A 14,122-nucleotide genomic window follows, 5' to 3' on the forward strand; every position below is an offset into this window, starting at 1 on the left:
CGAGAGGCTCATTTGGCTGTAGGAAGTTAGCTAACTTCCTAGAGGGCTCTAGGAAGTTAAGCTAACTTCCGACAAAAAATTTTCGAGAGCCAAACTTTCGACGGGATGGCTTTACTTCCGAGAGTTTAGCTAACTTCCTAGAGTTTGTGGCTAACTTACTAGGGTTTAGGCTCTAGAAAGTTCACTATTTTGGTGTAGTGCCAGCCGTATCTGGGTAGGTAGTCGTAAAGACTACATTAAATGTGCGCGTTCCGGATCAGAGTGGTTGGCCGAGGAGAGCACGACCCGGAGCGTTGTCCAAAACACGGTCGGGCGAAACGTAGTTGTGCCGCCGGCGTGCGGTGCCTCGGGCGGACGCGATTTAGGTCTCGGGTGGCTTTGGAAGGTTGGGAGCGCATTTGTTATGTTACCCCTTCTTACCTAGGTAGGTACCCGACAGGTGGTGTCACATCGGATGTTTCGTGAGATGCGGAAGGGGTTTTCGGCTTCTAATAAAAAAACTAATTACAGTTTCTGTTTATAAATTGCGAGGCGAATTCATCAAGCCTAATTAATCTGTCGTTAGCGAATGCACGGTATTATCAAATTATGGACTAATTAGGCTCAAAAGATGCGTCTCGCAATTTAATTTACACGTAATCTGTGTACTTAGTTATTATTTTCGTATACATACATTTAGTACTCCCTATTTGTGTCCAAACATTTTGATGTGATGGGTCAGCCCCTTATACGATTGCCTTACGTTATGAATGCCAATATAATATTAGAAACGACATCACTAGTGGAAGTCGTTGGTCTTTGTCGCACTGTTTCTACATTTCATTGGGCAGATATCTATGAACTAAATTATTGGCCGCTTAAGTCTATGTTTGATTTGAGAAGGTAGCCACGTGCGTACGGAAGAGGAACCAAAAGGATTTCCTTGAAATTTAAAATTCGTTATAATAACTGCTGCCGACATGTTTTTCGGCATCCAACCTGTCAGATAGCTAGACGTTGACTCAGTTTGGATGAACCATGCACGTGCATTTGCTCGGCCGCCAAACTACGGCCATGTTTGGCACAGCTGCTGTTTGTTGAACTGATAAACTGTTATAGAAGCTGTCTGTTTGATAGAACTTCTGCTTAAATTTATGAAGAAACTGAAAATAAACTATGCCAAACAGGACCAATGAAAGCTATTTTCGACAACCAGCAACCATAAAAAATAAGTCTTATATCGTTAAAAATAAACTATTTTCGATGGTATAAGGATTATTTTCGGTGGTTCATGACTGCCAGAAAAAACCCGAAAATACTGTGTTGTAGACGGGAGATGTGCACGTGAAATTAATCTGGATCGTCGTCTCGTCAACCATTGCGGTGCTGACGGTCTGATTTTCCTGCAACCAGCAACTTGAAAGAGACAGTCTAGGAGGATTGTCATTTGTCTGCACCTTGCATTGGTCAAAAATATATAAAGCTTGGCTTCTACGTACGTGCTGGCCCTGGTGGTCAAAGATGATCTTCAAGAAAACATCCTGGATTTTCCTCTTTCATATTCATATTCACCGTCAATACGCGTGTATGATTTGGCTTTGTATAAGCCAAAGTCAATTGTTAGAGATGAACCAAAGCCTCCCTCATCGATCCCCCTCCATCCTATATATATAAGAAATCTATCCAAGCAACAAACTTGGCATTCTGGCCTGTTCTTAATTATTGCCAGGACAGGAGAAACAAACAAAGATGAGGCCTCAGCTGATACTCGTCGGCACTCTGGCTGTTCTCGCCATCCTCGCAGCTCTCGGCGAAGGTGACCACGCGAATCCTCTCCTCACCCTTGTTTTGTTTAATTTTCATCAGATACAAGTCAATTGTTATACATATATGCAAAACTACTAGTGATTTTTTGACTAACCAAGCGTCGGCACCAGGCTCGTCGTCCTGGCCGTGCTGCAACAACTGCGGTGCTTGCAACAGGAAGCAGCCGCCTGAGTGCCAGTGCAATGACGTGTCGGTGAACGGGTGCCATCCGGAGTGCATGAACTGCGTCAAGGTCGGTGCAGGAATTCGTCCCGGCATGGGCCCCGGCCCCGTCGTCACCTACCGCTGTGATGACGTTCTCACAAACTTCTGCCAGAGCAGCTGCCCGGAGGCGTAGTTGCTGGGTGGTGGTGTCTTCTTCTGACGCCATGGGACGCCAGTACGCAACCAGTTTGCTTCTCTCCAGCTTCGTCAGACAAGAAATAGATAAATAAACAAATGTCACCGGCCGCTCTGTTCGGTGCTTGCTCTTGTTCGTCGTCAGAGAAGAAATAGATAAATAAATAAATAAATAAATAAATAGCCATATGCATGTCGTCTCACGGTTACAACAGGAGTTGCCTTCGTCTAAACCAGCCTAAGGCTATCCACACTCGTATATATAACTCTAAATTTTTACCTATAAAAATTTTTGTCCTAGATAGCAAAATTCTTTACTCTATATTATAATTCTCTACGGTTATATGTACTTTATATCTCAACTCTATACCAACTATCGCATATTATATTATTTCTTTCTGCCACACGCGTACAGCCACATCGTCTTTCGCGGTTAGCGCACAAGTTTACGCTGTGGAAGGGGGTTGTGGCCAGTTGTCCTAGGGCGAGACGGAGAGGGAAACCCCCTTTTGATTTTTCTAATTTTGATATTTGGTTTGAAGTTTTGGAACGGAATTTTAGAAGACATTGTGGGGAAATTTGCAGTGAACTTTGAGGGATGTTTGGAGAGGATTTATCTAAAATATTTGGAGATATCTGTTGGTGCCGATCTGGACGCCAAACACAAGAACGAACCACCTGATGGTGCTATCTGCGGAGGCGCGGACGGTCTGCCGCACAAGATCAGACTGTCCCACGATCTGGCGCAGGAGTAGCTCCTCTACGTACGTCTGGACGGTCCGCGCCTAGGGCTCGGACGGTTCGCGATAGCACAGAGCGTCGTCTTCTTCGCAGCAGACCTAGATCTCACATCCCGAGAAGGACCACATCAGGGAGGAGAGATTCTAGAGTGTCTTGGCGTCAGCAGTCCACTCAAGACGCCTCTAGTCGACGTAGAGCCGAAGAGAGATGAAAATTCGAGGTAGAGGGAGGCTAAACTATAGCTACTCCTAATACATAAAGTAAAAACGATAAGTACATTTGATTGTATCGATTGTGGGGTGTTCAATCGATTGTAGCCCTTCATCAATATAAAGGGGAGGTCTGGACCCGTTACAACTTACAAGTCGATTCTCAAATTAATCCCGCAGGTTTAGCTAACAAATCCCACAAGAAATCTGGAACCCTAACTGATTCTGCGCACACGCGGACAGTCTGTGCTGCTACGGCGGACAGTCCGGACCGCGGACGTTTTTTTGCGCTCAACATATGTCGCCTGCCTTTTGGTGTAGGTTGACGAACCAAAAGCATATGCACTACCAGCACCCTTCGGAAAACAATAGATTTCATAAAATCATTTTGTTCCCGAAGTAAGAACTAAGCCTGATGCAAGTCACCGATTTTTCAAACCAATAGGGTGATCATTCAATAGAGCTCTAACGAATAAAGGTAGTTTTGGATTGCATCTTTCTCGACCATGACCATCTGATCAACGGATCAAAAGGTATAGAATGGAGATGCCCCCGATCTAAATAGACAAAGGGACTATGCATGTACTATGGGTTCATCGCCGTACCATTCCATATTTGAACAGGACAATATATCGATGATGAGTAGGCGGGTGAAAAGTATCCTGGCATGACAGGATAGATAAGCGATGCTTGTTGCATCGCCTTTCGGACCGTTTTGTTTTAGCGGGTGACCGTGGTTTCTTTGTTGGCCGATCGCGTAGAACGGCCTTCTTGCTAGCATATTTGGCGATCAAAAGTAGGGCCGACTTTGACTAGCCGACCATATGTGTTATGTTTGCTTTGTCCCTGTGTCCCCTTTTTTCTTTGTGTGAAGGCTGACTTTTTTTTAAAAAAACTCCTTGGAGGAAAAAAAACAACTCTCAATCAATGTCCATCTTAAGCTATTCATGTTTTCTCATAAACATTTACAGGAATCAGAAAACTATGCACCATAAAACTTATTGGACTATCATGAAAACGCTTAGGGCTTGTTCGGTTAGCTCTCAATCCATGTGGATTGAGTGAGATTGAGTGGGTTTAAATCCCGAGTAAGTCAAACTTCTTCTTAAATTTTTCCAATCCAATCCAATCCATGGGTAACGGGATTAACCGAACAAGCCCTTAATAGGATACACACATAACGGGCTACCTGAGGTTTCACAAGCTAATGCTCTGCTCATCTTATCAACTAGCAGAGCACAAAGATATGTAAATATTTTAGACATCTTCCTCCTTAATTGCTGTAATACCCAAAAATGTAAGATAAAAGCATAGTTGAGATACATACATGGTCTTTGCTTATGTTTATTGTAACATGTGAACCAACACCTCAAAAGTCATTAATTAATTAGTGACACTTAAAGTAATTTGTGCATCATGCTGTGATTTCTTTGTTTGTGCATTCACTCATAAAGATAATGATAAAAGAAATATGCAAATGGTAAAATCAATAAAATATAATTATGTTAATGTTGTGAATTGAGACTTAATTTACAATTCTAGAAATTGGAGAAGTAAAGGAAAACTACTATACAAAATAAAACAAAATATGGGATAAATGAAACCTTGCCATGATGGTTTGACCAAACTACACAATTAAAATGGGTTCAAATTCCCAAATAGGTTTGAATTCAAATTTGGATTTAAAGGAATTAAGGATAAAAGAAAACAGAAAATAAAATCCAAAAAAAAAGAAAAAGGGAAAACATGGCAACTGGGCTCACTGCTGGGATTTCGGCCCACCTAGTGATTTCCTCGCGCCAGCCCGCTACACCGAATCCGTGAGTGCGCCGACAGGTGGGGCCACGTTGTCATCTCTCTCCCTCGCAACCGAGCGCGAAGTCTTCGCCGCAACGACCGCCGCGAGAACGCCGGAGCTGCTGGTGGCCGAACCCTCCGAACCGCGCGGCGTACGACTCGGTACTACGCCCTGCTCACCATTTAATAGTCGGGTCTTTCCCCTCCTCGCGACACCAGCCATATACCCGCCACCGCCGTGCCGCGGAGGTAAACCAGCCGCCGTTGGTGATTCTCGTCACTGTGTGGTTTCCGTCCTCGGCGGTGGGGCCGAGTAGGATCGTAACCGTCCAGGGAAGCCGGTCGCGCGTTCAATTGGAGTTTTGTGTCATTGTGGTGTGCGAATTGCTCGCCGCTGTGACCACTGCAGGCGAGTTCCGCCCCTCCCCGTGGGCGAGCGTCTCCTTACCTCGGCCGACCATTGGTGAGTCTCCACCGTGTCCGTTCCTCCTTCCTCCGAGTTATGCTCTAGCGAATTGCAGAATGGTGTAGCTAAGCTTCTAGGTCCGCTGCCCGTCCATGGTGCCACCGCAGCGCGCCATGTACCGAGTCCAGCGCTTGCCGTCGACCAAAATTGGTTGGGGGATTAAGTTTAGGGAGGCATCAATCGTGTGTAGTGCGAGTTAATTGGCCAAATGGTGCTCGGGTTGGCCGAATTCGAAACTCCGGCGATGCTCCGCCGAGTGGGTGGTATGCGCCGCCGTCTCGGGGTAGGAGGAGGGGGGGCTGTCCGGGCGCCGTTGGATGCAAGGCGAACGGCTCTGATTAGATCGGCGCTAGCGTTTCACCTCGGGTCAATCTGAGTCGTTGATCTCGCATCGTGCGGTTGGGGCGTGATCTCGGGATATTTAAATCCGAACCACCGGTCCTTGATCCAACGGCTAGCGTAGCGGGCAGGTTCGGTTTGATGATAGGTTCATCGGTGCCGTTTGGATCTAATCCAACGGCCCATATCTAACGATACCCCTTCGCGGGTCAACTTTACTAAAGAGACCCTATAGTTTTAATTATTCAACCCGTCGTCCTCTCCACTGTTTCCTGAGTCTTAGGAGTTTTACCCCGTAGCCCCTGACCTTTCTAGAAATCGAGGCCCAGTCCAGAGATGTTTAAAAACAGAGAAATAATATTAGAAATTCATTTTTAATACAAAAACAAATCTAGAAACTTGTAAAATTCATAGAAATTCCATTTTTGGTCCAAATTGAACCCTTCCAACTTCTAAAATTTTGTAATATTGTTCTCTATCATTTAGTGTCTCTGTTTGGTCATGAAAGCAGTAAGAAAATTAATTTATCATTTAATCTTATTTCAAGCACATTAAATCTTAGGAAATTCATAACTTAAAATCTATAACTCCAAAATTAATAATTCCAGTTCCAATGATCTCATTTTTATGTGTAGATTTTTACTGTATATTTTGTTTGCATGTTTTATGTGATGTTAATTTATGCTATACTATGTATGTATTGTGTTGATACGAGTAGACGAGCAAGCCACTGTGGATTCTGAGGTTCAGCAAGTAGAGGTAGCTGAGCAGGAGCTCATTGAAGGCAAGTTGTGCCCTTGATCACTTCTTATACCCACTCATGTTCTAATTAATCATAATGATCTGCATAGGTTAATTTGATGGGACCTAATAGGTTACCCTAGTTTGTCTATCTTTATGCCTTGTTTACCACTAAACTTTCTGGGTAGTACTTGCTAGTGCTATATGTGGATTTGGGCATTGAGATACATATTATTCATACTTTTGTTATCAGTTGCTATTTACTGTTCATGATAAGATCATTATGTTAATTGGAACATGGAGAACCACCCGGGAAAACAGTGCTACCACAAGGGTTTAATGGGACGCCCTTGGCCGATTAATTAGGAAAGCTAGTGAAAGACTACCTTACCCGAAAGGGGCAAGGGCAGTAGGGGAGTGGTCAGTGTAGGGAGGCCCTCGGGAGGATTTTGCTGCGATGGCGGTCCTGCAAGGGATTCCTGCATTGGAGCTTCCTATAAACTGTAGCGGGTTTTCTGAAGCTAGTGGAACTTTGTAAAGGCCTCGTAGTGTTACTCTGCCTCGCCTCCTCGGTAGAGGTGTATGGGAAGTCGCGATCCCTTGGCAGATGGGTAACATGACTTGTGGGTAAAGATGTGCAACCTCTGTAGAGTGTAAAACTGGTATACTAGCCGTGCTCACGGTCATGAGCAGCTCGGACACTCACATGATTAAATTATGGAACTAAATTCAATTTGTCATATGCATTGCATTGCAGGTGAGGTTGTTACTTTTGTTCTTCTATTTAATTGGGTTGGTATTTACTTGTACTTAGTAACTGCTAATAAAATTTTGACCAACTTTAAAAGCAATGCTCAGCTCTAACCATCCTCTTTGGTAAGCCTTACACTTCACTGGAGCTCCCACCTTTGGCGAGTTCATGCACATTATTCCCCACAACTTGTTGAGCTATGAACGTATGTGAGCTCACTCTTGCTGTCTCACACCCCCCACACGTCAAGAGCAGGTACCGCAGGATGAGGCACATGAAGGATGCTTTGATGTGTTCGTGAGAGGTCTAGGCCGTCGTCTCCCAGTCAACTTTGGGTTGCTGGACCGTTGTCTCCTTATAATGTAATTAATTAATTATTTTGTATAGAACTCCTATTATATAGTAAATATGTGACATTCGATCATGTGCCATGATTCATCATATGTGTGAGACTTGGTCCCAGCACACCTGGTGATTATGTTCGCGCCTGGGTCTTGGTGCCCCGAAACCCGGGTGTTACAATTGCATTCAGGTCTGAGGAGAAATGGTAAGAATCTGTATGAACCATATGATCACTGAAGCATCCCTACGACTTGACTCATCATTGGACGATCATGTGGCTTCATCTGAATGCATAAAGACATGTATTATTTCTTCAACCATCTTCCTCAGATATTGCAGTAAGCTCCGATGAGAAATGGTAAGAATCTGCTGCAGGCATATTAGGATCATCATCATCACAGAAGAATGGCCTAGAAGGCATTTGCAGGCCCAGGCCATGAGTGCCACACTCGAGCATCTCTATAACCTCGCTCATGGTCGGACGATCCTGCGGCTTCATTTGAATGCAACGTAGCCCAACGATGCACAGTTTCCTCTCCAACTCATGCATGTCTGCCGCAACAGAAATCTCGCCAGCGTCTTGTTCCGCTAGGCGGTCATAAACCCAGGCTGGGTAGTATGCTCGGCTTGAGTTGGCTGCATTTTGGTCTGCGTTCCTTCGCCCTCCTGCCATCTCGAGCAGTAGCATACCAAAACTATAAACATCAGATTTGCTTGATATGGCACCAAAGCTACGAGATATCATTTCAGGAGCTATGTACCCAATAGTTCCCCGCATGGCGCTTGCTGGCACAAAGCTCTTGTCTCTCGGGTACAACTTGGCAAGGCCAAAGTCAGAAACTTTTGGGACAAAATTGCTGTCCAAAAGAATGTTGTGTGGCTTGATGTCAAAGTGAAGGATCTGCATGTCGCACCCTAGATGCAGGTAGTTGATTCCCCTTGCAATGCCCAAAGCAATCTCGTTGAGCATATCCCAAGAAAAACTTCTTTCGGCCGAGAATATGTACTTGTCAAGAGAACCATTGGGCATGTACTCATAGACCAGTGCCCTTCTCATTTCCTCTGCACAGAAGCCCACAAGGCGAACCACATTGATGTGGTGAATCCTACCGATGGTGGAGACCTCACTGATGAACTCGTCCCCATTGCAGTTCGAGTTGCCCAGCATCTTGACGGCAACATGCATATTGCCTGAGAGTAGTGCACCCTTGTATACGGAGCCGTATCCTCCTTGACCCAACTTGTCTCTGAAATGGCCAGTGATCGCAGTGATGTCAGTGTAGGCAAACCTAGTAGGACCAAGCATTTGTTGCATGTGGAGGAATTTCTCGACAGCGTCAATTGCTATCGTTGTTTTCCAGTACTTGTGGGCAAGGAACATCTGTACTGCTAGTGCTGTGAACACAAACCTGAACAGTACTGTCAAACAAGTTGGCAAAATGTGTTAAACCATACATATATACATGTAGGAAATTGTTAAAGATTAGAAGAAGGTGAATCTAACGTACCAAGTAACGTTGTGATTTTAACACCAGTCACTACGGATATCACATCGAAATCTAAAATAACAGTTGTGGCATTGTAACTCTCTGCGCACTTGAGAAGAAATACATCACTCCAAAAGAAAGCACGAGTTATACCAACGATGCCTCCGCTAGACAATTGCTCGTGGAAGTACCTGCAGGGTCAACATTATTTAGGCATGCAATGCTGGGAAACCAAACTCGCAAGGACATATAGAACCAACCAACGACTCCAGACTCACCTGGTAAAATTATTTAGGCATGTCTTGAATATCCAAGAAGTATTATGGTAGCTATAATCATATTCGTCCTTTGGGAATCCAACAGAAAATCCCTTCTTTACCACTTGTATGATATCTGCATAACTTGCATTAGTACCCTTCGGATTGGTACCAAAGGAAATCTCGGCCAAGTATCCACAAAAAGGTTCAAGAGATCCGACTGTGCAAGCCCCATACTGTACATATATATAAACAAAGGAACTGCTCCCACTCAGGCAAGTAACGGGCTTGTACCCCAAGTTATTCGTAATCCTAACTGCTCTCGAACAATTAACAAAGCATGCCCACAAAGAGGCATCATCAGTGGGCAAATCGATATGGGTATGTTTACCACTTCTCCAGAACAATCCCTCAGAAGTGTAAGGAAACTGATCCCAACGAGGAAGAGGGCAGCTGCTGTGCATATCCAAATTGGCGTCCACAACCCAGAAGGAACGATTGGTATAGTTGATGCTGGTGACAAAATATGTCCCCGTGTTGATGCGAATTGTAGCCTTGCCGTTGCTACAGACCAGCTCGTATGCTTTTACACCGCACTCTTCTGGGTCGCCTGGCCTACGGAAAGGTTTGGATATGTTGCCAAGATCACCACAGGAGAAATGAGGACACGGACCTTGGCCACCAGCATCTACAGTCACAGAAATAAATAAATAAAAAAAATATACAAGTAAAGCTTGCCAGATAGTGGAAGGATGAAGATCACCACAGGAGAAATGAGGACACTGACCTTGGCCTCCAGCATCTGCGGCACCAACTGCAGTCACAGAAATAAAAAAGACAAGTAAAGCTTGCCAGGATGCAGAAGAGTGAAGAAATGCTGCAGGTGCACATGAGTTCACCATGAGAGATTTTTAGATGCAGGAATGCTTCCTAGGGTGTTGGCTATGGACAGACTAACAAGGACGCTTAGTTATTTGAGAACACAACAGCAGGCCTGACATGCATCACCACACTTTTTGACTTTGCGTTTACTTTAGCACAGCAGGAAGTTTCATGGAAACTTGGAATTTCTCCTCACCATACAATTGCAATTACTAATTGGACTACACAGACAGGATTAGTGCTGATAATGAAACAGGCCCGGCATGATTGAGATGCCTTTTGACTCGGACAAAACTTCTTTCTTTCCAAGTCTTCAACAAAGACAGGACTGATGAGCAGCGTTTACTCCAAGTCAACTTGAGCACACGGAAGTTTCATGGAAACTCAGAGCATCTTATTTGCTCCCACCTACTCAACCTCTTTGTTGGAGGCTAAAATAAGCTTGGCGGACGGTCCGGCCCTGAGGCCGGACGGTCCGCGGTCCGGACTGTCCGCGGTGGTGGCGCGGACAGTCCGCGCGCGCGCAGAGTCAGTTAGGGTTCCTAGTTTCTCGTGGGATTTGTTACCTAAAACCGCGGGATTAACTCAGGAAACAGTTGGAAACGGATCCAGACCTCCCCCTTTATATAGATGAAGGGCTACGGCCGATTAAACCCCCAACAATCGAACCAATACAACTTCTATCTCGCATTTATTTTCAGCACAATTAGGAGTAGTTCTAGTCTAGTTCTAGTTTAGCCCTAGTTTAGTATTCCAATCCCCAAATTCTCTGCCTCTCCTCGACTCTACGTCGATTAGAGGAGTCTAGGTCGGCCGGCCCGAGCCTAGACAACTCCTAGGATCTCTCCTCCCCGACGGGGTCCCTCCCGGGAGCGAGATCCAGGCGCCGCCGGCGATCTTCCGCCGCCCCTGCGCACGCGCGGACCGTCCGGCCCTAGAGCGCGGACCGTCCGGCCGTCAGGCAGGGAACCCGAGCTCCTGCACCAGGTCGCGGACCGTCCGGCCCTGTGCCGCAGACCGTCCGCGTCTGACCAGAGAGCACCGCCACGTCGCGCCAGGTCGCGGACCGTCCGGCCCCAAGCCGCGGACCGTCCGCGCCTGACCAGAGAGCACCGCCGCTGGTTCTTTTGAGTGATTGGCGCCTCCGAAAAGGTGTCAACATACTTTTGGCGACTCTGCTGGGGACTAGGTGTCTAGATCTGCTAAAAATCGGCCCATAAATGGCCGGTTCTAAGGATCCCACCAAGATCTCCACTACCAACATCATCAAGCCGGCCATGGAGGCGCTCCCGGCTGATGACCAAAGGCCCTTTGAAGACCTCGTAATGCGCGATGAGAAGGAGGTGATGCGGCAATGGAACGAACAACGCGACAAGGAAGAGGCGGAACTGCTGCATAAACTCTCCGAAAGGCGCAAGGAGGCGGCGGACAAGTACTTGTCACACTTCACGGTAGATCGCCACCAGAAGATCGTCCGTCAAGGGGAGATCGATATGGAATCTCTCCTACCGCCACTTCAGGGTCCCGCTGTAAGTACTCCAGACCTATCTCTTACGACTTTCATGGATCAACGAGGAGATCAGTTAAAGCAATATGTAGATGAATCTATTAAAATGCATTTACGTGCATACGAGAAATCAGCTGCTCCTAACTTTCCATCACGAGAGTCTAATACAGTGCCACCCACGTCAAACACATCGGCTATAAACAGGTCACCCTTGACCCAGCCATCATATGGTATGCCGATGCACGCTTTCGTGTCACCATCACAGCCGCAACCACTAGGCACACGGCAGGTACTGGACGCGACCGGACCGTCCGAGCATCATCTCAGACAGTCTGGTCATACCGAGGACCGTCCGGCGTATTTCGTCGGGCCGTCCGACCAGATGCAGGCCCGCACACAAAACACTCAGGTCGCACCGTACATGGCCGGACCATCAGGGTACAACCCTGAACACTTCGGCCCCATCACGGACCGTCCGGTGCATCACGCCGGACCGTCCAGATATGTTGCGGACCGTCCGCCATCTTACGCCGGACCGTCCGGATATGGCATGAACCGGCCGACGTATTACGCTGGACCATCTGACTCTACACGAGTCCACGCGCAGACTACTCAAGTCGCACCATATATGACCGATCCGTCCGGGTACAGCCCTGGACCATTCGGCCCGATCGCGGACCGTCCAGTTCTCTACGACAGACGGTCTGGGTACGAGACTACCCACGTAGCACCATATACGGCTGGACAATCCGGATATACCTTCAGACCATTTGGCCAGGTCGCGGACCATTCGGCCTCTTACGCCGGACCGTCCGGATTTGCATACGCAGAGCCGAGAGCTGCGCAATACGCACAGTTCCCACATTCATCGCAGCAACATTATGGTGCCCCACCAGCAACACATTATAATCATGCCATACCACCTCATGGACATAGGGCTGAATACTATTCGGCCACAAGAGAGCCTGAGGGGTATAGGGCAGGAGCTGGTGACATTAATAGGACACCTAACACACACCTCAAACATACCTGGGAGGAAAGCCGACAGAGTAATGTCAGGCAACCTGAAATCTCCACCCACAAACTTAATGGATGGTCGCCGGACATGGCAGAGAGGGTCAGAGACGAGGTAGCCGGGATGTTCAGGGACAAACTCGGTGTTAGTGTGTCAGGTACAGGGCAATCGTATCAGAAGCCTTATAGCCACCGATTCGACACCGTGCCATACCCACAGGGAACTAGAATACCAGACTTCTCTAAGTTTTCTGGTGAAAGTGGGAAAAGCACACACGAACATATAAGCCAATTCATAGCACACTTGGGAGAATTGGCTGATGGGGAAGCCTACCGCGTTCGTTTATTCTCGTTGTCCCTTACTGATACTGCATTTGCATGGTACGCAGCTTTGCCACCAAACTCTATTAACTCTTGGGAAGAATTAGAGCAGAAATTTCATGAACACTTCTTCTCAGGAGAACATGAGTTAGAATTGGCTGACTTAGCTTCAGTCCGACAGGGGCCTGAAGAATCGGTTAATGACTATATCCGGAGATTCCGGGACACTAGAAACCGATGCTTTCAGATTCATGTCGCAGAAAAAACAACTGACAGGGCTAGCTTTCAATGGGTTGCGACCCTACTTAAAAGAAAAATTAGATGGCACCCAATTCTTTTCATTAGTGCACTTACACCAGCGGGCTATGACCTGTGAAAGCCGAAGTAAGGAAACATCAAAATCGGCTAGCCATAAGATGCATTTAGTGGGATACGATAATTCGGACGATGAATCCACGGATGTATACACCGCCGAACTGGTTTGGCCAGGACAGGCTAAACCTTCAGCGTGTTCTGCTTTACAGTCGATTCGAAAGAATCGACAAGAGGAAGTTAAGTTTACTTTTAATGTTGCCAAATGCGATAAAATATTTGACGAGTTACTGAAAAACGGCAACATTAAATTAACTCATAGTATTCCTCCTCCTGATGAATTAAAGAGACGTGCTTATTGTAAGTGGCATAATTCCTTTTCTCATGCCACCAATGATTGTAATGTTTTTCGTCGACAGATACAATCGGCCATAAATGAGGGTCGATTGGCTTTTCAGGAGATGCAAGTAGACACACAACCCTTTCCTGTTAATACAATAGAACTCACATGCAAAAAGGTCTTGGTTCGGCCCGAAATGGCTGATAAAGGCAAAGGCAAGAGCATCGTCATCAGCAATTCTCGCATGTCAGATATATCACAAAAGGAGATTGCTCGAAAGGCTTCGGACGAGAAGGCTAAAAGGTCCGAAGACGCCGGGGGGCAGACACAGTTAATAAACCAAACACATCAGCCTAGCCCCAGCATCGTAGATGGTCCGACACCTACGTGCGGACAATCCGGTGCTCAGACAAACGGTCCGGCTAACTCAGCCGGACAGTCCACCTATGACCAAAGGCGTCAACCTCTACA

The 14,122-nt window shown here is 46.5% G+C and overlaps 2 protein-coding genes across 2 annotated transcripts; one reads left to right on the top strand and one right to left on the bottom strand.

Moving 5' to 3' along the window:
• Positions 1–1,494: 1,494 nt before the first annotated feature.
• On the top strand, positions 1,495–2,434 carry LOC103641458 (Bowman-Birk type trypsin inhibitor). Its single transcript, XM_008664803.4, has 2 exons — positions 1,495–1,795; positions 1,917–2,434. Exons 1-2 carry the CDS (start codon positions 1,729–1,731, stop codon positions 2,141–2,143), a joined length of 294 nt encoding a protein of 97 aa, XP_008663025.1. The 5' UTR covers positions 1,495–1,728; the 3' UTR covers positions 2,144–2,434.
• Positions 2,435–7,683: 5,249 nt separating this feature from the next.
• Positions 7,684–10,370, bottom strand: LOC103641459 (rust resistance kinase Lr10). The gene is made up of 4 exons (XM_008664804.4): positions 10,063–10,370; positions 9,297–9,963; positions 9,040–9,209; positions 7,684–8,950 (listed from the first exon to the last, which is right to left on the bottom strand). The coding sequence occupies exons 1-4, from the start codon at positions 10,175–10,177 to the stop codon at positions 7,845–7,847; spliced, it is 2,058 nt and encodes a 685-aa protein (XP_008663026.1). The 5' UTR covers positions 10,178–10,370; the 3' UTR covers positions 7,684–7,844.
• Between the last annotated feature and the right edge of the window lie 3,752 nt (positions 10,371–14,122).

Source organism: Zea mays, chromosome 10, assembly GCF_902167145.1.
Source record: "Zea mays cultivar B73 chromosome 10, Zm-B73-REFERENCE-NAM-5.0, whole genome shotgun sequence".
NCBI lineage: Eukaryota > Viridiplantae > Streptophyta > Magnoliopsida > Poales > Poaceae > Zea > Zea mays.